At 39.2% G+C, this 23,858-nt stretch overlaps 3 protein-coding genes across 6 annotated transcripts in view; 1 reads left to right on the top strand and 2 right to left on the bottom strand.

Annotated features, from left to right (window-relative positions):
* The first annotated feature begins 1,599 nt into the window (after positions 1-1,599).
* LOC110025103 (putative disease resistance protein RGA3) lies at positions 1,600-9,751 on the top strand. 3 transcript variants are annotated; one of them, XR_002294089.1, is made up of 3 exons: positions 2,893-6,851; positions 9,160-9,316; positions 9,464-9,725. XR_002294089.1 is itself a non-coding variant. In XM_020725386.1 (2 exons), exon 1 carries the CDS (start codon positions 3,159-3,161, stop codon positions 6,825-6,827), a length of 3,669 nt encoding a protein of 1,222 aa, XP_020581045.1. In that variant the 5' UTR covers positions 2,893-3,158; the 3' UTR covers positions 6,828-6,851; positions 9,160-9,725. The 3 variants fall into 3 exon arrangements, 1 of the variants encoding a protein (XP_020581045.1); XR_002294090.1 differs by lacking the exon at positions 2,893-6,851 and adding an exon at positions 1,600-2,240 and having other exon boundaries at positions 9,160-9,751; XM_020725386.1 differs by having other exon boundaries at positions 9,160-9,725.
* Positions 9,752-13,149: 3,398 nt separating this feature from the next.
* LOC110025106 (glycine-rich cell wall structural protein 2-like) lies at positions 13,150-13,629 on the bottom strand. The gene has a single exon (XM_020725389.1). The coding sequence runs from the start codon at positions 13,627-13,629 to the stop codon at positions 13,150-13,152; it is 480 nt and encodes a 159-aa protein (XP_020581048.1).
* Positions 13,630-14,426: 797 nt separating this feature from the next.
* The window catches only part of LOC110025097 (putative transporter arsB), a 12,045-nt gene continuing 2,613 nt past the window's right edge, over positions 14,427-23,858 (bottom strand). For both annotated transcript variants that reach the window (XM_020725370.1, XM_020725372.1), the window contains one exon: positions 14,427-14,800. In XM_020725370.1, coding sequence (XP_020581029.1) covers positions 14,532-14,800 — 269 coding nt within the window. In that variant the 3' untranslated portion in view covers positions 14,427-14,531. The remainder of the gene's footprint in view (positions 14,801-23,858) is intronic.

Here is a 23,858-nt window from a genome sequence, read left to right as displayed (position 1 = left end):
AGGATGAAGCCTCTGGCTCTGGTGTAAAGCCTAAGTATGAATTCGAGCACAGCCCATTTCAGGTGTTGGTTGAGGGCTATGGTAGAGGCTCTGTGGAAAGGTAATTTGATTGGGCTTTAGCTTCTTTCACTCTTGTGAAGGTGTAGAGCCAATCAATTTAGGATTTGGGGCTGTGTAGGTGGAGATTGGATTTTGTCCTGGTTTCGGGTAAGAGTTTGAGCTCAAAATTGGCTCTCTGTGGTGGAATTGCGAGGGGAAAATGGATTGAGATGTGCTAAGGGTCCCTCAGGGAAGCTCTAAGGGGAGTTTGGAAGGCCTCAGTAAGAAAATTTTTACCACCCCCTCCATGGCCGTGAGGGGTGGATTTTATAGAAAATGGCCAAAGGGGAGCTTAGCTGGCCATTTGAGAGCTTAACCCCACTGCTTAGGTGTCAAGGGATGGCATTTAAACCTACAAATTTTAAACCTACAAAGCCTAAATATTTAAAAACCTGGGTCTTTGACATTTGAAACCCCTAAAAGTCTAAATTTTAAAAGCTCGAGTCCAAATCATTTTAAATTTTGAAATAAGTTGAATTTTAAGCTATTTTATAAGCTCAAACATCTTAAAATTTTAAACTAATAACAAGCCCAATTCACCCAAATTTTTAGCAGCCTCCGGGATTCAACCCCCGTTTAGATGCATGATAGAATGCCCACCTTCCCAGCTGGTCTTCGGTGTCATAAGACACTGTTGTCTGGAGGAAATGAGCAAAAATAATATTTAAGTCATGATGTTATGAGACAAACTAGACAGGTAAGAGCGCTCGGGTTGGGCAACAATAATTAGGCTAGGCTGATATAATGATCGAGCTTGAATAAGGTGAACTCTCGGTTAGAGCTGTCAAAACGGCTCGTTGTACGTGAACAGCTTGTGTTCGGTCGTTAAGAAGCTCATGTTCGGCTCGGTTAAAGAGTCGAATAAGAACAACACGAATAAATATTTGTTTGTCCATGTTCAACTTGTTTTGACTCGAAATACTACTAATCAATTATATATATATATATATATATGATGAATAGTATTTTTAAAAAAATTAATTGACTACAAGGCTACAAAGATTTATAATCAATTAAAAGTATTAACGAAGAAAATAAAATAAAAATTATTAAATTAGATTCAAATGTTGTTTTAAATCTTGCCTCAATTCTTAACATTTTATGACAGTGTGATTAGAGTTATCAAAATGACTCTTTATTCGTGAACGACTTGTATTCTAGGCGCTAAGCAAACAAACACTAACGCACTTTTTGAGATATAAACGATCGTTTACACCCCTACTCTCGGTTTAATATAGGAGAATCGCACAAGAGCAAAGGTAGAATCAGGCTAGGCCAGATAAATGTTCGACGCAGATAGGAGGAGAAGGAAGGCTGGGTCGCAACTGGGAAGAAGACGTCCCGTGCGCTGGGAGTTCGACGTTGGAAATCGATCGCAGTAGAGGTGAATCGGGTTGTGCTGCTTGGCTTCGATGCGAGACAGGGAAGATCACAGTTTAGGCTACAAACGGGCGGTGCGGCAGGGAGAAGGCTTCGCGTACGCAATGGGCTAGAGAAGAGCGGGCTCGACAGTAAGGATCGCGACACAGGGAGGATCTAAGGCCTCTATATGTCACGAATTTGTGCATAGAAGGTACGGATCAGGGGGAAGCAGGTTAAGGAGGCGACAGAGGATTTCGATTCTTGAATCGAGCGATACGTTTGCTGTGAGGGGAAGGAATGGAGCAACATGTTTTCAACATTAAGGAACGACAATGTGCGAAGAATTGTTTGTGTGAACAGGGGAAAACCAACTTAAACAGAGGGAGGATTCGGCAATTACACGAGACGACAGGGAGGGAGATCGACTTTGACAGTGCAGTCTCGAAAAGGGAGAAGAGGGTGTACAGGACTTTACGGCGCACGGAGGGAAATTTTGGCGCAAGTCAGGGATTCTTGCATGAATAAACAAAAGAGAAACAGTAGAAACATGCGGGACTTAAGACAGAAGAAAACGAAGACAATCGCACAGGGCTCCGATTGTAGCTTAGAACAAGAAAGAGACGGACAAGGGATCGCAAGAGAGGAGATGAACTAAGTTAGAGATACTAGGAAGATAAATTATTGTGCTAATGGTTGCATGCTATAATGCAAGACAGATGCAGCGGTAACAAAATGCAGATTTTGATGTGTTGAAAGATTCAAGCCAAGGAGACGAAGAGGTAAAAATAAATAAATTTTTTTTTTTTACAAGTGTCACTACTTTTGTTGTTTTGATTTTGCATCATCCTTTTAATTTTGCTGCATACATTATGCCTCTCATACTTCCTTTTGTTGTTATTGCTACTTTAACTAATCACTTTTTTCATGTTATAGAGGACATCAGGTGTTACTTGAGGCCAGCAGCCTCAAAGGCCTCTTCCTCAAGAAAAAATTTTGCTTGTGCATGTGATTGATAGAAAAAAAAAATCCATGATTATTACTTCTTGACCGTTGTCCGGACGCTGCTGCTTCCAGATGTCTGGACAACGTACTCAAAATTTTCACCTTTCTCAGGCCACCATAAGTAGTACTCACAGATGGCTGAAGTAGCTTTGAACTTTGAAGGGATTTGTGTTGAACACACACAATCTCTCTCTGATCTTTAACTGTAAAATTGTAATATATTTTCTTAATGAACCTAAATTAAAATAAAATTCTAAGTTATTTATTTGAAGCTCCATAATAATTTCAATACAGCTCTTACTTTTTGATATTTGCTGGGATCAACGTTTTTGCGAATAAAAATAAAAATAAAACTGTGACAATGTATAAATACTTTTTTTTCTTCAGATTTCTTCTTCGCATTTGTTCCACTGACTATATATTAATGTGAAAGTATGTCTGATATGCATGGAAATGCCCCTTAAAAAGTTATTCTAGCAAATATTCAAACTAAATTATTTATGCCCGTCAAATCAACGAATTAATACACAACCAAATCACTCCCAACTTGTCATGCTACTTATCGCATCCCCTCCGCTGCCCACCACCACAGATTCTTCATAGCAAAGCCGCCTACTTGCGTCTTCTTTGACCACCCTCTTCTTCTCTTCCTCTCTTCCACCATCTTCCCTCCTGCTTCTACCTCGATCGGTGCCATGGCAGACTGGATTGTTGGCCCAGTCATGGACAAGATCATCAACGCTTGCTTTGATTACCTGCAAGATCAATATAGATGGCAGATGGGCGTGAAGGAAGAGCTCGAAAGGCTGCGAGAGAACCACCCCAAAGTCCAAGCTGTCGTCTCTGCTTCCACCCAAGCACAGATCAGAGATCGAAACCCATCTCTCAACAGCTGGATATGGCAACTACGAGATGCCATCGATGAAGCAGCTGATGTTCTTGACGAGTTTGAGTACATGAAGCATAAAGAACAGCTTACCAGAAACAAGAAGCAGCAGAAGGTGCGTTCCACCATGAGTTCCTTAAAGAAAATTGGCAAACGTGCTCTCAAGTTGGATCCCAGTTTGAAGAGACTGGAGAAGGTTGTGAAGAAACTTGATAAAGTTTCAGCTGAGGTCAGTACTTTCCTTCATCTCTTAGTAAACGCAAAGCAGGAGCAGCAGGAACAGGAGCTTCAGTTGTGCAAAGCTCGTGAAACAGGATCCTTGCCTAAAACTAATCTCATCGGTCGAGGCAAGGATAAGGATTTTGTTATGCAGTGGTTGAGGAAGCCAACAAATGAAGATCCAACTCATATTACTAGCTCTACTTTGTACAAAAACATTTCTTTTCTATCTATAGTGGGTCATGGTGGCATGGGCAAGACAACTCTCTTGCAACACATCTTTGAAGATGTGAAAGAAGAATTTGACCTGAATATGTGGGTTTGTGTTTCCAACGACTTTGATGCGAAGAAGGTCATTGTCGATATGTTGGAATGTCTTAAAAAAGAGAGGCCTCGTTTGGAGTCACTTGCTGCTGTTCAAGAGAGTCTTGAAACTGCCGTGCGATCCAAGAGATTCTTGCTTGTTCTGGATGACATTTGGGAGGAAGATATGAGTAAATGGGAGAATGTGCTCTCCACTCTGACTAATGGAAGTTCTGGAAGTAAGATTGTGATAACTACTCGAATGGATTCAGTTGCATCGATGATTGCAAAGGTTACTGAAAAGAAGAAGGAAACATTGAGAATAAAGGGTTTGGAGGAAGATGTGTGTTTGAAGCTACTTAACACCCATGCGTTTGCTGGTGTAGAGAATCATGGTGCTTGTAAAAAATTAACATACATTGCTAGTTTGATAGTTAAAAAGCTTTCAGGATCTCCATTGGCAACGAAGATCATCGGTGGTGTTCTGAATTCTAACTTGAATGAGAGCTATTGGATGAGCATTTTAAATAGTGATATTGGAAGCACTGAATCGGAACTAGGGCAAAATAACATCCTGTCCATCTTAAGATTGAGTTATACAGTCCTCCCAAAGCCTCTTCAAAATTGTTTCGCATTTTGTAGTATATTCCCAAATGATCATAAGTTTGATAAAGATGATTTAGTTCGAATGTGGATTGCATTGGGTTTCATTCAAGCTCCTCCCATTGCAGGAGAGACTATGGAAGATATTGGAGGAAGGTATTTTAATAATTTGGTCAAAAAGTCTTTATTTGATGAGTTCCAAACTAAATATGAAACATACTATAAGATGCATGATTTACTACATGAATTAGTTCAGTCTGTTTCTGCAGAGGAATGTTCTAGATTCATGGAGAATAAAGAGTTACCTTATAGAATTCCCAAAACTATTCGACACTTATTTATTTCAACTAAAAATTTAGAAATGTTGAAAATGATCAAAGAATTTAAATATTTGCATTCGCTTTTTTTGATCTATCATGGATGTTATCAAGATATTACTGATGCACTTCCTGAAGTATTTAAAGCAACGAAAGGGATTCGTTTGTTGTTCATAAGTTCTCCATTTGTGCAAACAATACCTGAGGCTATTGAAAATTTGATACATCTACGATACTTGAATTTTGATAAAACTATGATCACTCGGATGCCTAGATCTCTAAGCAAACTTTATCACTTGCAGTTCATAATTTACAAAAGAGATTGGGAATCTTTTGATGATTTCTTACCATTTAACATGAGCAACCTTTCTAACTTGCGTTACCTACAATTGCCCCAAAATGTCTTTTCTAAGATCTCTGGAATTGGAAAGTTAAGATCTCTTCAAGAACTTGGTGGGTTTACTGTTAAGAATGAGAATGGTTATAAAATTGGGGAGCTGGAACATATGAGCGAGTTGCGCCGATTAAGAATACAATTTCTTGGAAATGTTAAGGATGCCGAAGAGGCTTGCACTGGAAAATTATGTGAGAAGAGAAAACTTACGGATTTATCCTTAGATTGGGGTAGTGATAATGATTATGAATTAAATTTGGGAAGTGGAAGTTTGCGGAACATTATCGATCCTGACTTAGATGTGAATGTGCTTGAAAATCTTCAACCATACCAAAATCTAAAGAGATTGTCCATACGTGCATACATGGGTGTAAGGTCTGCATTGTGGATGTATGATACCAATTTAACCTTCAATCTAGAGTACATCCAACTGGAAGAGTGTTTGGAGTGGGAAACTCTTCCCCCTTTTGGGCAGCTTCCCTACCTCAAGTCTCTGTGCCTTCATAACATGCCAAAAGCAAAGCGGCTTGATAATAAATTCTGTGGGAATGGTAAAGTCTGTGTGTTTCCATCACTGCAGTTGCTACATATTTCAAAATTAGAAGTACTGGAGGAATGGTTTGATGCAGCAGGGACAGAAGAAGATGACTGGTTTTTTCCTTGTTTAACAGAACTGTGGCTAGAAGACTGCCCAAATTTGCTGGAGTTGCCCTATTTGCCCCCTAAGCTGAATCAATTAAAGGTACGGAACATTGGGTGGAAAGATTTTAACTGGCTACAAGATACTGGCTACTGTCGCAGCATTTTAATTCAAAGTTGTGGAAATTTCAACTATCTGAGAGGAGATACCACTGAGAATTTCAAGCTCATACTCAATGAACTCACCATAAGTGATCCATCCGTGTTGCTAATGGCGCCATTGAGAAGTATCACTTCCTTGGAAAAGCTGACAATTGAGGATAATGATATGTTGGTTTCTTTTACAAATGAGGTAGAGCAGTGGTTTTTGCAAGTTAGCGCATCCCTTTGTGTGCTGAACTTTAGAAGGTTAAAATCCCTGCAATCTCTCCCTTCTTCCTTGGAAAGCCTCTCTTCACTTAAAGTCCTAAGGGTGGAAAAGGTTCCTCAGCTTCAGCTTCTGTCGAACATCCCCCCCTCGATGGAGCAGTTATATCTTAAAAAGCTCGAATCATTGCAGTGTCTGCCATCTTCTCTGTCAGCCATCTCATTCTTAAAGCATCTATCCTTGAGAAGCATTGTGCTCCTCAAATCATTGCCAGTCCTTCCTCCCTCTTTGCGTTCACTATGGCTAGAAGATCTTGATGAATTAAATTGCCTGCCTTCTTGCCTTCCGAGCCTTTCTTCTCTTCATTTACTTAGCATTAAGAAAGTCCTTCAGCTCCGAGAATTACCAGAACTTCCTCCTTCCTTGCGAATTTTGGAAATAAAAAATTGTCATCAAGAGTTGATGCAGCGCTATAACCGTGAACATCAAGTCCCAACAATGGCGATACCCCGATCACGTCACCATGCATTTCATGAGGCCGAATCATCGTCGGAGTCCAAACGTGCGAACCTTGAGCGTAGTAGTAAGCAGAGCAGTAGTTGGCAAACTAAGCATCAATGTTTTGCTCGCCGGTAATCGAAACTCAGGCAGCAAAGAGAGGTGAGGTAACAAATTTTCATGTACATACATATATGTATATATATATATATACATATATGTATGTACATGAAAATTATATATATATATATTGCCTTGCTTAATTATGAGTTGTCGTGTTATTCATGTTGTTACCATCAGTAAGCAAGTACTTGTTATTTAGTTATGCCATGTTATGTTATGCGTGTGCTTATTGTAATAACGAATAACTGTATCACTGATGATGAACTATTTCTATCTACTTATCTAATTTTTTTTTCTCTTTTTTTTCTTCGTATTTATTTAAGGATCTTTCTTATAAATGAAATGTCATCGCCTAGTTTTATTACCTGTAAAGCTCCTAATCTCAAGAACTTGGCTATAAATAACACTGGGGGGAGAGCTTTTAACTGGCAACAAAATACAAGCAAATGTCGCAGCATTTTTTCTTACAGCAATGATGTGCTGCTCATAATCCATCACATACATCGTTATAAATGACCCATCACTGTTGCTAATGGAGCCATTGAGAAGTATCACCTCGTTTACATTGTCATATTTGAGTAATTTATTCTCATCTCATTCAAGCAAAAACTATTCTTTTCCATCATCATTAACTTACAGTCATTCAGTTATCTCTTTTTTCAAAACTTTGGTTGTCCCGATTATCTTTGAGTACCCTTGGCTTCATGTCTCCCATAAAAAGAGGAGATATTCCGATTATTCCAAGTCATCAGTCGACTTCGATTCATTCAGGACTCAAAGGCCTGGTTTGAGGTTTCGGCAGGGCTTCATTGCAGTGTAAAGAGAGCGGAGAAACCGGCTGTTTATAGGGAAAAGAAGATTCATTGAAAGTAATATGCCTTGCCATAATAAGCTTTCGTGTCTGAATATCAAAAGACCTATAGTCTTTGTGTTGTGACTTATATCCTAAAAAGATGAATTATGGGGCCTTTGTGGAAAACTTATGTGTGGTGGAATGTTATGTCTAGGAAAGCATAAACAACCAAAGGTCTTGGGATTTTGATATTCAGGCGGTGTGTTATAAAGTAATTGAAAATGTGATACTTTCTGAGTGTTAGTGGAGAATGCGGTTTAGGAGGTAGGTTGTTGTTTACAATGCATCCATCCAGAATTTAATAAGAAGGTGCGCAGTATTTAACATTGTTCTTGCTATCTCAACTAAGTGTCGATGTTTTCGCTCCGCAATACCATTTTGTTTGTGTGTAGAGACAGCTGCACTGATATATAACTCCATTATTTTGTAAATGTATTTTGAGTTCATTTGACATTTATTCATCTCCACAGTCAGTTCTAATATATTTTATATTAGTATTAAAGTGAGTTTTTATCTTGTTATGTAAAGAAATGAAAGACGAGGCAGTTTCAGATTTATATTTCAGCGGAATACACCAACAAAAAAAAGAGTAAGAATCGATAAAAGTAACATAATATGGATATCCTTCAAGTGAAGGATGAGGAAAATGCCCCCAAATGTCAGAATGTATCATTTCTAAAAGTTTATAAGTAGTTGTACTACATGAGAAGGTAGCTTATGACTTTTGTTCTGAAAATATTCATGGCAAATATATTTGAATAATGGAATGCTCAAGTGAGGTTGAGAGTGAACAATCATTGAAAGAACATCATGGTGCGGATGTCCGAATTGGTGGTGTCATATGTTTGACCCTTTGGTGGTAGTAAGAGCAGTGATAGGGTATAAACCTTGATCAATTGCTCCAGTTAGACGTACTTTCTTGGTTTTCATATCCTGAATTTGAAATTGATTAGCATTGAAAATGATTTGACAGTTGTTGTCTTTAGTGAGTTTCTGTACAGTTATGAGATTATGACATAATTTGGGAGCACATAGGCGGGGGGAGAGAGTTAACTTAACTGTCACGGTAGGAAATATTCTCTTACCAACACGTGTGATGCTTGTTTGCTGGCCGTTTTTGACAAGAACTTGATCAGAACCTCGGTAAGTTGTTGTTTTTGGTGGTGGTGAGATGAAGGATATAAGGGAGTGGAGGGGGAAGTGGTGGAAAAGATTGCAGTGGCTAGGTTTTTGTCAATCAGTTGCCATAGAAGTTAGTCTTTATTTTCAATTTGAGCACCAGTCTTACCGGATATAAATCTTGGTGGATGAGAGGTGCTGCAATCAAGAAAAGAATCAAATTCGCTTACTGTAAGTAGTTTTGATACCTGTATTTTCCAAACTAGATAATTTTCCTGTGTAGGAGGCATTGTGGCAACGTTTTGATGGATGTTGGAGTGCAGATTTTCTTGATCTTGTTGAATTGTGCCGCATTTTGCCTATGTTTTTGTGTAGATGGAAAAATGTTGAGTCCATCCTTGCAAGAGGTGTTACGGCTCTGATATCAAGTGAAGATAACAGAAGAGAAGAGAAGAAGAAGAAGGAGAGGAAAAAGGGAAAAGAGAGGAAAAAGGGAAAAGATAGACCAGATAACAAGCCTGAAGAAAGATAAGTTGAGATATATTTATTTTTTTACATTATTACAGCTTAATAAGCCATCGTATTTATAATCAAGAGGCATGACAAAATTGTAAACACAACAAAGGTTAAATGAGACATTTTACATATAACAATAGATAATATAAATGTCATTTAACAGAGAAATTCCTGAAACACAAAAAGCATGCGATGGAGCAGTGTCTGTGACGAACATAGGAAAGGGAAGATATGTCCTTTTAGGAAAGGTATGATGCCGGGATCAAGAGATCAAGAGGTATATCTCCTTTTAAAACTCATATTCCTTGTTTACTTGGTTCATTTTCAGTTGTGTTAAATTAAGACTTTGCAAACCTCTCGAGTCACTAGTTTGTTGACTTGAGGATTTGATCAAATCTGAAATTGTTCATTTCAGCCATTGATAATTATACTCTTGCACTTCTTTAGATAAAATGTCAGTCAATTTTTCAGCAACAGGATGGGACAAAATTAAGAACATACAATTTATGGGATTGCTATATCTACCTCCAAAGTCCAAGGATACAATCATCGAAAATTTGTATTAATTTTAGTTTGAAAAAAAAAATGATATGAGATCAACAAATATGACACAAGTTCATCAGTAACAAGGTAAAAGAGAGGATTGGATAAAGAAAAGCACAAGTGTATCTTGAAGCTCTATTAACAAAAATATAGTTGGCCATGAAAATTTATGTATTCAAGCATAATATAAACTGTACAGGTCAATATAACAAAAACACACATTTTGTAAGATTTGCACACATCTCCTAGACTAGATAAATAGTTTTTTAAGAAAAACAAAGAACATAATTGGAATAAAGAAAATTGCTGCTTGCAGAACTCCCACAGCAACGTTTATCAGGAGGTTGATGCTTCCGGCTTTCAATATCTATTACATTTCCTGCTTTATGTGCGGCCATTATACTGCTCTGTTAAAGAATGAACTGAATAAAAAAAATCGAATTTTGCAGTTAACTGAGTTTTATTGTGATTCCTAGGCTCAATTGGTATGATTCCTGACCGTAACTTTGTAGACCACTTCTATGCTTATGTCTCCTGCCTTTCTATGTTAACCGAGTTTTATTATGAAAATGGATTTCATTGATGACATGAATATTAAATACAGTAAATCCCATCCATTTTCTTCACAAATTGACCCAAATTAGATTAAAGGTGTAGTTCGTGGTCTCTCTTAGAAGAAATTTGTATAAACATCACTTCTATCATCAAGTTTTGCATTATAGAATTATTCACTCCTCTTTTCTTTGTTATCTGATGCATTTTGGAATTTCATTGCTCTGAAATAAATTTTGGCTGCTTTTGAAGTACACATACCATAATAAACATATAGTAGTTCATTGTTACAATATCCATGCGTGGGAGTTCTTCCATCGCTAAACTGTGCAGACTTAGCTTGTGTACAACAACAAAAACAACAAGTTTTTATCCCGCTAAGTGGGGACAAATTAGCTTGTTTATTCTTGGTAAAATTCTAGTTAATAATTTCATTGTATCACCATGGAGTCCATAACAATCTATATATATATATATTATATATAGTGCAAAATTTGAGAAAGATGAATATTAAACTAAGGGCTTTACAAGTATTGTCCGAGCAACGGATTGATCTACAAGTTCCAGCCTCGGAAGCGAGTATTCCTACCAGTTTAGAAATCTAAAATGGGCAAAAAGGAATAGCTCTATTGGTGAAGTTGGATAAGTATTAAGCTCTTGCTACTTAAACAAAAAAAAAAAAAAAAAAAGGCTTTGTTTGATAGAGTGCACACGAGTTTTTGAAAAGTATCAAAGAAAAGAGCTTAATAAGAGAATATATGAAAGGACTATATGACAAGCTTATGGTAAATGAGGCCAACAGAGCTCCAACCAAGAAGTTGTGATCTTCCATCTAGCTCAAATCCAACTCAAGCAAGTTCTGCATGATGAATATCATGTCATGGTACTTAGATCACATGTTTAAGAACTTGCTCAAATTGATTTGGGGATATTTTAGAAAGTGCCCAGAGATCCAGACGCTGCGGCACCGTAAATGCTGGCGGTTGGTTTCCAATACAAGTCTTATCTTGTGTGGGGCTGCCATGCCGGTCGAGAACTTATTGCATCAGGACACCTATTGTAAATCTGCATCAGATGTCCAATAACAGGGGGCCATGTCACACCCCATTATTGGACACCTGATACAATAATTTTTCCATGCGGTCATCGAGGACATGATGCCTGATTGTTTTTTTACTTTTTTTGGACTTTCGTGCTCGGACGACTGAGCTATGCCCGCGAAAGCCCAATACAATTCTGAAAATAGGGGGCAGTATCTAGAAAAGACAAAAATGAATCCAATAGATGCATTTATTGCTTATTTTTTCTATATCATAAACTTAAAATTATTTTTTAATCTCTATAATTTTTGAAAGTTGATGTTATTAAATTTATTGTCATTGATACTTTTTTTTTATTTTAAGTCATATTTATTTAAAATTTATTTATTTATTAATAATATATTTTTAGAATGTACCAAATATATATAATGAAAGATTTACATAAATACCACTTAGTTCTCGTGTATTTACATATCTAACACTTCAATTATTACATACATGCCACTTGACTTATTGATGAAAATGTGTATTTCAATCAACTTGACCATTTCCTGCTCTTTACATGATACACATTAATGGATTTTATATTTTAACTAAACTAGTTGTTTGGACGACTACACAATTGTTTTTGGGCGGCCCTTGTATTTGGGCTTTGGGAGCCCACCTTGTTTTTCTCTTGGACTCTTCATTCTCTTACAGCTCTTTATTTAGATTACACATGCACCTCTTTCTTTGGAAAAACATTTGCATACGTTGTCCTGTTGCAGAGCTATGTCCGGACAACGGCGGTAATTTTTCGATCGCGATAGAGAGAAAAAAAACACCACGATCGAGTATATTGTGGTCGTTGTCACGCAAAAAAATCGCTCCTTTCTTTGAGAGTTTTATTTTTTTTATTTTTTATTTTTGTTTACCGTTTCTTTAGGCCAGCTATAATTGTTTGAAGAAACATCTGTGAAGCAACCACAGAACAAACTATTATTCAAAAAATTGTGATGATTATTAGATTTATTTTTATTTTTGGAAGATTGGATTGCAACCTTCTGACATGTTACAAAACTCAATTTCCACCATAATTTTTTTTAAAAAAAAAAACATCAAAATATAATTTTATCAAACACCCTAAAATACGAAAAATTATTCCGTGCAGACACCGCATGCAGAGATGTATGTGGTGTCCTATCTTCACCATCGATCACCTCTTTCGGTGGGATTTTTTTTTTGTTAAAAGAAAAATTAAAAGTGAGTCCCACCGAAAGCTGTGATCAACGGTGGAGATCGTACACCGCATGCATCTCTGAATGCGGTGTTTTTACGGAATAATTTTTCCTAAAATACGGTGCATTACCCGCACCACATTGTTGCTCCAAACATACTTTTAATCTTGCTTTGATAGCATCTTTCAAATTCTATGTACTTTAATAGTAATAAAAAAATATAATTCAATGAACATGTTCATAAATTTATGATATTAGATGCTAAAAGCACAAATTGATAATTTCTTAAATATACTTTAATATCTAAATAAAATATTATTTTTAAAAAAAATTGTGTACAACCTCTTTATTTATATCTTATAGTTTTATAGTATATGCAATACACATGGAGCACAGCTTTATTCCTATTTATATTATTGCAATCAAGCAAATCTGCAGGCAGTGCTTCTTCTCTGCTAAACCAACGCCTAATCAACTAAAATCCCAACCCCAAAACCCTAGCCTCGCCCACCCCCATACCCGGATCCATAACCAGACCCGTAACCAGATCCTCCCCCATAACCCTCACCAGATCCTCCTCCGCCACCGCCCCCACCACCGCTGCCGCCGCCGCCGCCGCCGTCTGCCCCACCCGATCCGCTACCATATCCAGATCCATATCCGAATCCGCCACCACGACCATACCCACCACCTCCTCCTTCACCACCACCACCACCACCTCCACCACCGCCACCGCCACCGCCGCCGCCCCCACTTCCGGATCCATATCCAGATCCAAATCCGGATCCATGCCCGTATCCATTACCAACACCGGATCCAAATCCCGACCCGCCACCTTCTCCTCCCCCTCCCCCACCACCCCGCCCATAACCACCTCCCCCTGCGGCACCCATGATGGCAGCTCTTCCAGCGGCAATTAGCTCAATGCTGATCAGCAAAAGAAATGCAACTGCCAAAACTCTTGCGCCTGCCGCCATACTTTACTTTCATATAAGCACACAGAAGCCGTGGAGTGATTTGATGACAGAATGGGTACTCCGGAGCCATTTATAAGCTGTTCTTAGAAGCTGGAATGTTCGCTTTTAGTTAGTGCGGCCGCTACGCGTCCAGCGGAAGGGGATCGATCAGCTTCGTGGAGGTAGGTAGTAGATCCGCTCTTTTTTGTCGCTTATGTGTTTGATGATTTGCCCCAGACGATCAGTAGTGTTGTGGAATAGAAGTTGGCGCAAGCTAGCTGGCATTAACATTTTCTGATAAGGGCACTTAACTTATAAATTATCAACATAGCAGCAATTGATAGTGACGTAAAAGAGAAAAATCGTTAGTGCCCTGTTTTATTTTAAATTTTATCGGGCGTTTATATATTCATACCACATAAATTCTATGTATTTACATATCTATCACTTGAATTACTTTTTTTACATTTATATCACAATTGATGCGAGCTAGAAAATTCGAGGATTCAATACACATTAAAGTGAAAGAGAACAACTAGTAATGACACCAAAAGTTTTTACTTGGAAAATCTCAAAAAGAGAAAAAACCATGAGTCCTTACCGAGTTGTAAAAATCTACTATAGGTTGATGATTACAGAAACCCCTTGTCCCACAGATTGAAATGGGTTACCACATTGATCACATCAAACATTCACCGTATACAATAATACAAACAAGCACTTATAGCAGAAAATCAATGGTACATAAATCAAAAGCCAGGGTGAGAAAATTACAAGTGCCAATTCTACAAATTTGAATGCTGCTAAAGGGTCTCTAATTCATTAAATAAATTTAAAATCAGACTAAAACGTCAAATAAAACACCAAACTGGGTAAATTTGTAAATAAATGTTTTATTTTAAGTGAATTGAATAGCAGAATGATCAGTAAGTTCTTATGAGAGGCAAGCCGATGGCAGTAATGATAATGGTGGAAGGGAGTCCAAATTTTAAATGGCTGAGAAAGGAGAGATTATAGCCATAAAACTGAGCCCTCCGAGCCTGCTCGCAGACAATGAGATTAGCGGCGGAGCCGAGGAGGGAGAGGTTTCCGGCTACTGTGCTGACCCAGGCAAGTATGAGCCATGCACGAGCTTCTTCAGATTCGGAGATGGAAGCTGCTGATTGTGCTACCCTGCTCCCCAGTAGGAGAACTGTTGAAAAGGAAGAAGATAATGTCAGATTCGCACAGATACTACAAAACTCATAAATTACATGCATACCATTCAGTTCCTATGTATTCACATATGTAATACCTAAAGTTGGCATTTTACATTTATATTGCCCTTAATTTTCATATCACATAAAAAATTTCATGATTTTAAATTTTAAAAAAGTGAAATGCAGGTTTTCATGTGTAGATAAGTGGCATGTATGCAAAAATTGAATTTTAGATGATAGGTATGTAAATGCATAGGAATTGAATTGAGTGGAGAGCTATGAATTTAGCTTGGAGATTGTTAATCGCTTGAAAGTTGATTTGAATTTTATCTCGGATTGAGATTGTATCGAAATAAATAAGCCAAGCTATAAGCTAAAACTTTGGAACGATATTTTTTGAGTGGATTTCGAGCCATACACGAATTGGCTTGACATGGCCTACACATAAAAGCTTAAGTTAATGAGTTTAAAACAAATCTGACCACCAATGTGCCTAATGTAGTTTATAATTTAGATCGTGCACTAATGAATGCTATCAAATTCAATTGTTTGAACTAATATAGGCCGACTCATACTATAGTTAAACAATGTTTAATGGCAAGTACTGTTCCCTTGATAGATCCACATAATTGAGTTGGCTTTTGGTCCCCTCTCCTAAACAAAAATTGAATTTCCGGTTGGCCTTAAAAAAAAGAAGTATTAAAAATAAATAATGTTATTAATTAGATTTAATTAAATTTAATTAATATTAAGTTATTTGCTCACACTCTCATGCCAATTAAGTGTTCGCGCTTCTATTCCAAGTAAATGGGGCATCTCCCTTAACTTACTCAAGGGACTGTTTTCCTATCATTCCCCTCCTAATCGAAATATTAATCTCTCCACCGCTCCTTTTTTGCTCGTCTTTCTCTGCATCGCAATTTCTCATACCCAATTTTCTTGGTGGCCACATACAATTCCAAAGCCGAATGCCTTACTCCCTCCAGAAACCAGCAACGAGATCGTGGTAACAGAGACCTTTGCGGTCGCAGTATCAACTTCTCATGTTTAATTGGCCGCGACATTCAATTTGCCTAGCTGGTCCATTCTTAAGCGGGATACCTTCATACCCGAAATAAATCCCTAGTGGGGTCACCTTGTTAGGTGTGTGACAAAAGTCCCTTCTACAGGTTGGGCTGTCCCAATGTCCCTCGAACAAGGACTACCCTATTAGCCTTAGAGGAATCCCCGATGAGGGTCGCTTCGTCAAAGCTAGCAGAAGCACTTCAAAGATGAACCGGTGTGTTCATCCCACCCCCGGGTTCGATTACCTTGTGATACCAACAGGAGTTACCTTCTTGTTAAATTCCTCCATGGGACGGGCCACTCAGGCCACCCAACCCATTTCAGCGATTATGACTGACTTGGGTACTCCACTGCTTTGCCAGTAGATATGTTGTATCAATTAGAACTCTCACTCACATAACTGATCCACGCCTAATAGGGTTTTCGATACCCGATCGGATGAGAAATGTTCTACTCATTCTTGAGGAAACCTGCAGTGAGGTTGTTGCACTAAATTTTATAAAAGCACCCTGAGATTGGACCGTCTCAGACATCAAACTCTTTTAATACTTCTTCAGTATTTTGGTCGACTCCGCTAACTCTGTTCACCACGTTAAATGGTATGTCACATCAATTCAAGCCTTTTATTTGCTTAGCTAATCCATTCATACGCGGGATATCTTCATGCCCCCGAAAAATTCCCAACGGGAGTCTTCTTGTTGGTGTACAAAGAAGCACCCCTCATGTTGAGGGTTATTCGACTCTTCCCCCATTTTTTGACTTTGTTGAATCTCATCACCCTGTCCAAAAACATGCCTATTAGTTGGACCACCTTAGACATCTAACTAATTTGTGCTAGTCACAATATCTTAATATTCGACAATACTATGATGTTATGCGATAAGAATTGCCTAGCTTGTTCTTACCAATGTGTCTCAGTTTTCTATACTGCTTTGTTCATCTAGCGTTCGATGTTTCTCGAGCTTTATGGCCCTTTTGGTTGGCTCTGTCACGAGAACAACTCACCATTTGACATCTTTGGCTTTAACACCACCTATTTTGGTGCCTTCCGGACCATATGACGTTCTAGTTGGTTCATTTATGAGAGCACGATAGATGACTTGAATCATATGAGATAATTAAGCCTTCTCGATTAACTACACTATTAAAGTCCTTAGTTTCCACTTCAATCAGAACACTCTGGTCTTTCTGGCCACCTGGTTGTTGTGATGGGTACTTCACTCAATGGGAACCATAGCTCATGCTTGGTCGGTTTCTTACGAGGAGACATATCAGATGACTTGGATTATAGGAGGTAATCCAACCTTCTTATCTTTTGTACCCCTTAAGGTCAAATATATGCCTCTTTGGCATTTTGCCTTATTGTAGCAGGTATCTAAGGTTTTATGGGCCTTATACCTTGGTCGGATTTCAAGATCGGATTTAGCATTTTCCCTCCTGATACGATTACTTCCTGCAACATTCAAGTTGGATGTGAGTCCTTCAACATTCCCCCTCAACCTGTAAATAGATGACCAGAGTCACAAGAGATAACCGGTCCTTCTCTACTAGTTATATTATTTAGTCACTGGACTAGTCACGATTTTAGTCAAAATTCATCGGGCTTCTCAGCCTTCTGACTAAAATATGGGTGTTTCGCTTTGACGGGAACCACAATTGATGCTTGGTTAGTTTCTTACGATGAGACAAATCAGATGACTCAGATAATATGAGATAATCTAACCTTCCTGTCTCACGTACCCCTTAAGGCAGAATATAAGTGCCTCAACATTTCTTCTTACTGTTTCGGTTATTTGAAGCTTTTCACTTCGTCCACCCCGGGTTATGCTTATATGGCCTCTGGATCCGCTTTTTAGGTCATGCCTCTATGGTATCTGGACCTACCTTTGCGGTCATGCCTCTACGACCTATGGACCACCCTTCGGGTCATGCCACTACGACCTTGGCTCAATAAAAAATTGAGCTACTTCCAAAAAATGCACTGTCTTAATGGCACATCACACTTGTTGGGGGTCTTTTATGACATTAATTTTTGATGTCACGTGTGTAGGGTGTCCACTTGACTAGCTCGAGACGATTATCTGCTCACTTGCAATATATCGCAACTTAAGACACCCATTTGAGACATTATGGTAAGTATTCAGGGCATGAAACTAGGGACTGCGATGATTCGACCTTACCCGGAAGAATTAACGGTTGAACGAGCTTACTCAGGATATGAAACGTATTCGACATCCCTTCCGACGTTTAAAGAACATGTTATATCCATATGAAGTCTCCCGTGGTCAAAGGAACTCATCGAAGCTTCCCGTAGGCATTTTCGGGAAGATTAGAGTTTAGAACGTCGTAACTATGTTGTGGTTTGGGGCGATCGTCAGCAACGAATCTCCTTGAAAAAAGGTCAGTAAAAATTCTCATTTTTTGAGTCATGGGACCATATTTCAGTTTTATTTGGTCCCCCATGGTTTTCAAATCAAGAAAATCCTCTACTGAACGTTTTTTTTTATGAAAATGGAGTTTTCAGGGTCAAACTGGCGCCTAGGCGCCAACCCCGATGCCTAAAACAACCTCTAAGGAGCTCAAAACTCAAGATCTTAACAAGTAGGCTCCAGCCTCCTGGCGCCTAGGTGCCAGGATTGCCCTCTGAAGCCTCCAAACCGAGAGCACAATACGTAGGCGCTAGCCTACTGGGGGCCTAGACACCCAAAACCCCTTTTATGCAGCCTTTCCCAAGCCCCTGGAAAGTAGGCTCCATGCACCCAATGCCAGGTCAAATTTTTGGTCCCCTTTTCTCCTTGGCATCTCCATCAAACCTCGTCAGGAATCACCTTTCAAGCAGCTAAAGAGCATTTTTAAGGGGATACTTAGGGAATAATCGATGGGGAAAAAGTTGGAGTGGCCATGTTTCCACTTTTTGGACACTTAGGAGGCTTGGAGAAAGGGGGCTACATGCAAGCCTATGGAAGAGAGAAGGTAGCTAAGTCTTCTCCCTAATTCTCCTCCATTATGGCTATGGCTTCTCCTTGGGGAGTTCTTCTTCTCCAGGTGGTGAAAGCTATAGTGGTCCTCTTCCTTGGTGTTGAAAGGATTTCTTGTAGACTTTGGCGTGGAGAACACTAGGGAAGCCTGAGAGAAGGGGTTTGCTTCCAAGAGCCCCTACTTCTTCTTCTTCCTTTTCTTCTTCCACCAAGATTTCTTCTTCTCTTCCTCTTCCTCTTCCTCCACCACTTCATTTAAGTGTGTGAGGAGTCCTTCTTGAAGAGAAACTTGGCTACTGAAGGAGCGAGGTGTCTTCTCTCCTGCGCTAAAGGAGAGCTTCATCATAGCTCGAGGAAGTATCACCGAAGCTTTGCTAGAACTTCTTTGGAGCTCGGAACTTTGTCAGAACCTGGCATCATCATCTCTCCTACCACTACGAAAGCTTCTTTCAGAATGAAAGTTGGACTTTGATCGAACACCACGGTGGTGAGATTCCTTAAGCTTTTGATCTTCCTTTCATTAGGGCCATTAGGTCTGGATGTTAGAGAATCTAGGTTAGGATTCTTGGTATTCCTAGTGGAAACCCCCATGGCTTAGGAGCTTCTACGATCCCATCACGAATCCAAGAGCAAACCTAACCTTTTCATTTCTAGGACAAAATCTCAATGTCTGGGGTCGTCTCAACCCCGTGTTTACGCCGGCGATTTTGTTTCCACAAAGAAGGGGAGCGAAATTTGCTCTTTGGGCTTAGAGAATGAAATTTCACGATTTAGATGTTCCCTTCACCGCGAAGACTGTCCTTATGAAATTTCTTAGTGTCGGGCAAATGGAAGCGGGTGCGCATCGCTTCGCAGTGACGACAGCTTTGCCTCATTAACCACCCTTAGGGTGACCATAAGGTTGTTAGGTTGAGCCAGCTTTGCTGCTAAGGATGATTGTATCTCTTTGTCATGTGCATGTATTCGCATCAGCATTATGTGTGATATGTTTTTTTTTTTTTTAAATATACATTAAAACTATCAATTTTGCATGTCGCCCTGTCAGGTCGTCTTATCGGCTCGATCGAGATGATCGGCTATCTTTTGTCGATCCGACTGATCGACTGCACTTGCCCGATTAAATCAATCATCCCGTTTCATTTGTTTGTTTGATTGACCCCACCATCCCGATCGACACGACGAACTTCTTTTGGCGATCCGACTGATCGACCGCACCAGCCCGATCAGATAGATCTTATCTCATCGACACCAGGAATTTCGACAAGATTGACTCTTTTGTCGATTCAAACGATCGACCGAACCGACCTGATCGAGTCGATTGATATGTTTCATTTGCTCGTTTGATCGACCTCACTGAACCTATTGATATGGTCGTATTGATCGAAAATTTCAACTGGATGGATTAATCTTTAAAATCAAGCTTTTCAAAGTAACGAATCAAATATTAGAGCTAAAATTTAATCACTAAAAGTTAAAAAAAATTAGTTTATCAAGGATGAGAAACTTCTGATTTAATTCAGCTCACAAAGAGCAAATGTCATATCAAATGTATTAATATATTCACAATCAAAGTAATTACATGTCGATAAGGACATGATCTGAGTCTTCTGTCCACGTGATTTTGCCGCCAAATGACACTACAAAACAACAGTTACGACCGAAGCCCTTTGACCGTGTTGGTTGCTGTCAAATGACGTCATTATATTACGATCACGACAGCAGTTCGTATGTTCCCCAACTACGTTATAATATTTGAGTTGTAAATCATAAGTGTACAATTGATTCTTACAAAGCCTCATGGTAGTTAAGGTCGATTTCAATTTGTCCCCATAGACAAATATTTACCCCAGATTTATAAGGATCTCTTGGATTACGCAATCCATGAGTATTGAAAAGAATCCTTTTGTCAGGTTGGGTCGACTACATCCTCTGATTTAGTAGATCAGAGACCGCGACGACCCAGATAACGGAACCATGGGGATCTTTATCAGGTTTCGTCTTCATTCTCCCACTATTCGTTTTAAGCTTTAAGTGATGAATTCTATAGTTTAAATCCTAATTATGTTGCTATTATATGTTTAATTTTCAATTATCAATGACTAGCCTTAATCGAAAGTGTCGTCCCATTATGGGGAGGGGTAATTAACCAAATGGGTTTGCACCTATGGGAAACCGAACCCTGTATTAACAAAGTCATTGCTAAATGGGGGTGAAAGCTCTGGGTAATGTCTTATCTACAATCTGTTTAGAAATTAAGGGTGAAAAAAAACAAGAATCGACACAAATCCAGAAGAACACAGAGATTTAAGAGGTTTGACAAACATGTCTACGTCCTCGTGAGCAGAGCGGCGAATTAACTATTTTAGAGGAGTCAAGTTACACACACATAGGGTTACACATCATATATATAGATAAAAAAACCCACAGACAAAATTATCAGCCCTCCCTCGCTCCCCCCAACCCACTAAATTCCAAGAGACGCTTCTTTTCATTCCAGGAGACGCACATCTTCAATCAAGAGACACATCTCTTCACTCCAAGAGATTCCAAATTGTGGTATATGAGCCATACCTAACAAATCTCCACTTTGGCGAATATCCAGTCCCCTAGGAGAAATGCATATATCCAACAAGTGGTATCAGAGCGAGATTTTAGTGCACGGATGAAAAATTTAGGCAGCCCAGGGAAAGGAAAGAGGAGTTCAAAGGCTAGGGTTCGGCGACCAAAGCTTTAGAGTTTTTTCTAGCTTCGTGAATTCGATCGGAGTTTGCAGAGGAGACGGTTTCGCGAATAGGCGCTAAGAGTTTTGTGGAGGAGTTCGTTAACCTTCACAGCAGTTCGCGGCTGCTTGCAGGAAGGAGTTCCGGCCAGGGAAGTTTGTGAAGGAGCGGTTTGCAAGTAGTTCATGCGACAGTCTAGTTTCATAGAGAGCAGAGGAGTTTGTGTGCAATTACCGTGAACAGAAGCATCTTTTTGAGAATAGAGGAGTTCAGCGGATTGTTCGCAAGGCAGACGGGCTCTCGGGAGCGAACAAGTGCTGCTACAGTTCGACGAGTTCTGTTTCGGAAGTTCGCTGTAGAGGCAGCGTCGCTAGTTCAAGCAACAGGCAGAGGTAAAAGGCTTCTTTTGTAACAGCCAGGTGGAGTTCTGTAGGGTGCAGACGAAGCTAGCAGACGCGGCTATTCAAGAATAGTGGTTTCACGAAGATATTTCGCCAGCGGCACGAGGTGTTTTGCGAACAGACGAAGGGTTTCACTCACGGGACAACAGTTTAGCCGAGGTGTTGACGCGAACAGGAAAAGTGTTTCGTGTGAAAATTTTGATTCACGAATCACAACAGAATTGCAGCAGATATGTTGATCAAGTCCGGTACTATCAACAAATTATTGCATTACTTGAACTTGTTGAATGTTTGCAGTTGTTAGACGACATGGTTGTCTAACCCACTTCGGTGTAAGAAACTCCGTGATATTTTTATTTCTCTTAAGGGGCTGGATATTTGTCAAGATGGAGATTAAAATAAAAAGCTTCAATGATGCATCACCTTTCTTCCCAGTCAGTTTCTTGAGCTTTGGACAATCTCTCTTAATATGACCTGACTCATTGCACTTGTAACAATGAATTGTCTTTTTGTCTTTGGACTTTGATCTGGAATTTCGCCTTCCAAAACCCTCATTCTCTTTCTTCCTTCTACGATCTTGCTTACCCTTAACATATAAATTGCCGCTATGAGAGTTTTCCCATGCATTTTGCATCCGCTGGTTGTGAGCCAACAATGCTGCAGTAATTTCATCAATTTTGATAGTTTCTTTCTAACATGTAAGAGTAGTCACCATGTGTTCATAGGAAAAAAATAATAAACACAATAAAATAATTACTTGGTCTTCATCTTCAATACCACATCAAGACGTGATAAATCTGTGATTATTTGATTGAAGTCATTAACATGCTGCGCCGATCAGAACCTTCTTGAGAACCAGAACCTTCTTGCATCTTCAACCCATACAGTTTTTGCTTCAGATACAATTTATTCATCAGAGATTTAGCCATAAATTGAGATTCTAATTTCTTACATACCTCTCATGGAGATTTCAAATTCATCACGTGATACATAACCTCATCTGTCAGACATAAACGTATGGTTGCCGCCCCTCGTTGTAATTCTTCTCAATCTTCACCCTTCATGACATCTGGTTTCGGTGTTTAGTTCAGCGAAGCATACACATTGCTAATCGTGATTCGCACTAAGCACCGCAGGGGAACATCTCGGGGTAAGGAGAACAGAGAAGTTTATTGTTAGCGTTGGAGTCCGATCCCGATCTCGATCCAGCCTCCTGTTTGATCGCGAAAGGTCACGACCATTTCCTGCTTCTGCGTGAATAGACAGACAACTGGCGGGTGTATGCGGTTCGAAGGAAAGGAAGAAGAGCACGGTTCTCCTTCAGATTGAGCTTAGCCACTTTTGAGTTCTTTTTCGGGCTTTCTCGAGATAGAGGAAGAGTTTTTCGAGCTTCCTCGGGATAGAGGAAGAGAAGTGCAAGAAGTAGTTTCTTGCTGCAGAAGAAAAAAAGAAAGAAAAAGACTTTTTCTCCCTTGGCTTCTTCTTGGTGGTTTGTGGCAAAAGAGAAATGTGGCAGAAGTTGGCTTCTTCTTGGTGGTTTGTGGCAAAAGAGAAATTTGATTTATTTTTCTTGTAAGTTTATCTTCTTCGGTTTCTTCCGGTATAGAATTTCTTCGGCGTATCTCGGTGTAGAGAGAGAAGAAGAGAGAGCAACGAAGTGAGAGATTCCTCTTGTAAGTCAAGATGATCGAATGATGTAAATTTTCCAAGTAGTAAAATCCTCTGCAACTCCATGGACATAGACAATTTGTCGATTCACATAAATCTATGTGTTCCGCTGTGTTACTGTTTTCTGATGTGAATTTTCTCGTTTTATTTTTTCGCTTCATCGAAGATCGTTCTCCTGTTTGATTTATATATATACATATATATATATATACATATATA

The sequence above is a fragment of the Phalaenopsis equestris genome, unplaced genomic scaffold, assembly GCF_001263595.1.
Source record: "Phalaenopsis equestris unplaced genomic scaffold, ASM126359v1 Scaffold000288, whole genome shotgun sequence".
In the NCBI taxonomy this organism is placed as follows: Eukaryota; Viridiplantae; Streptophyta; class Magnoliopsida; order Asparagales; family Orchidaceae; genus Phalaenopsis; species Phalaenopsis equestris.
Note: the sequence above shows the minus strand (reverse complement) of the source record. Positions and strands in the feature narration are given on the sequence as shown.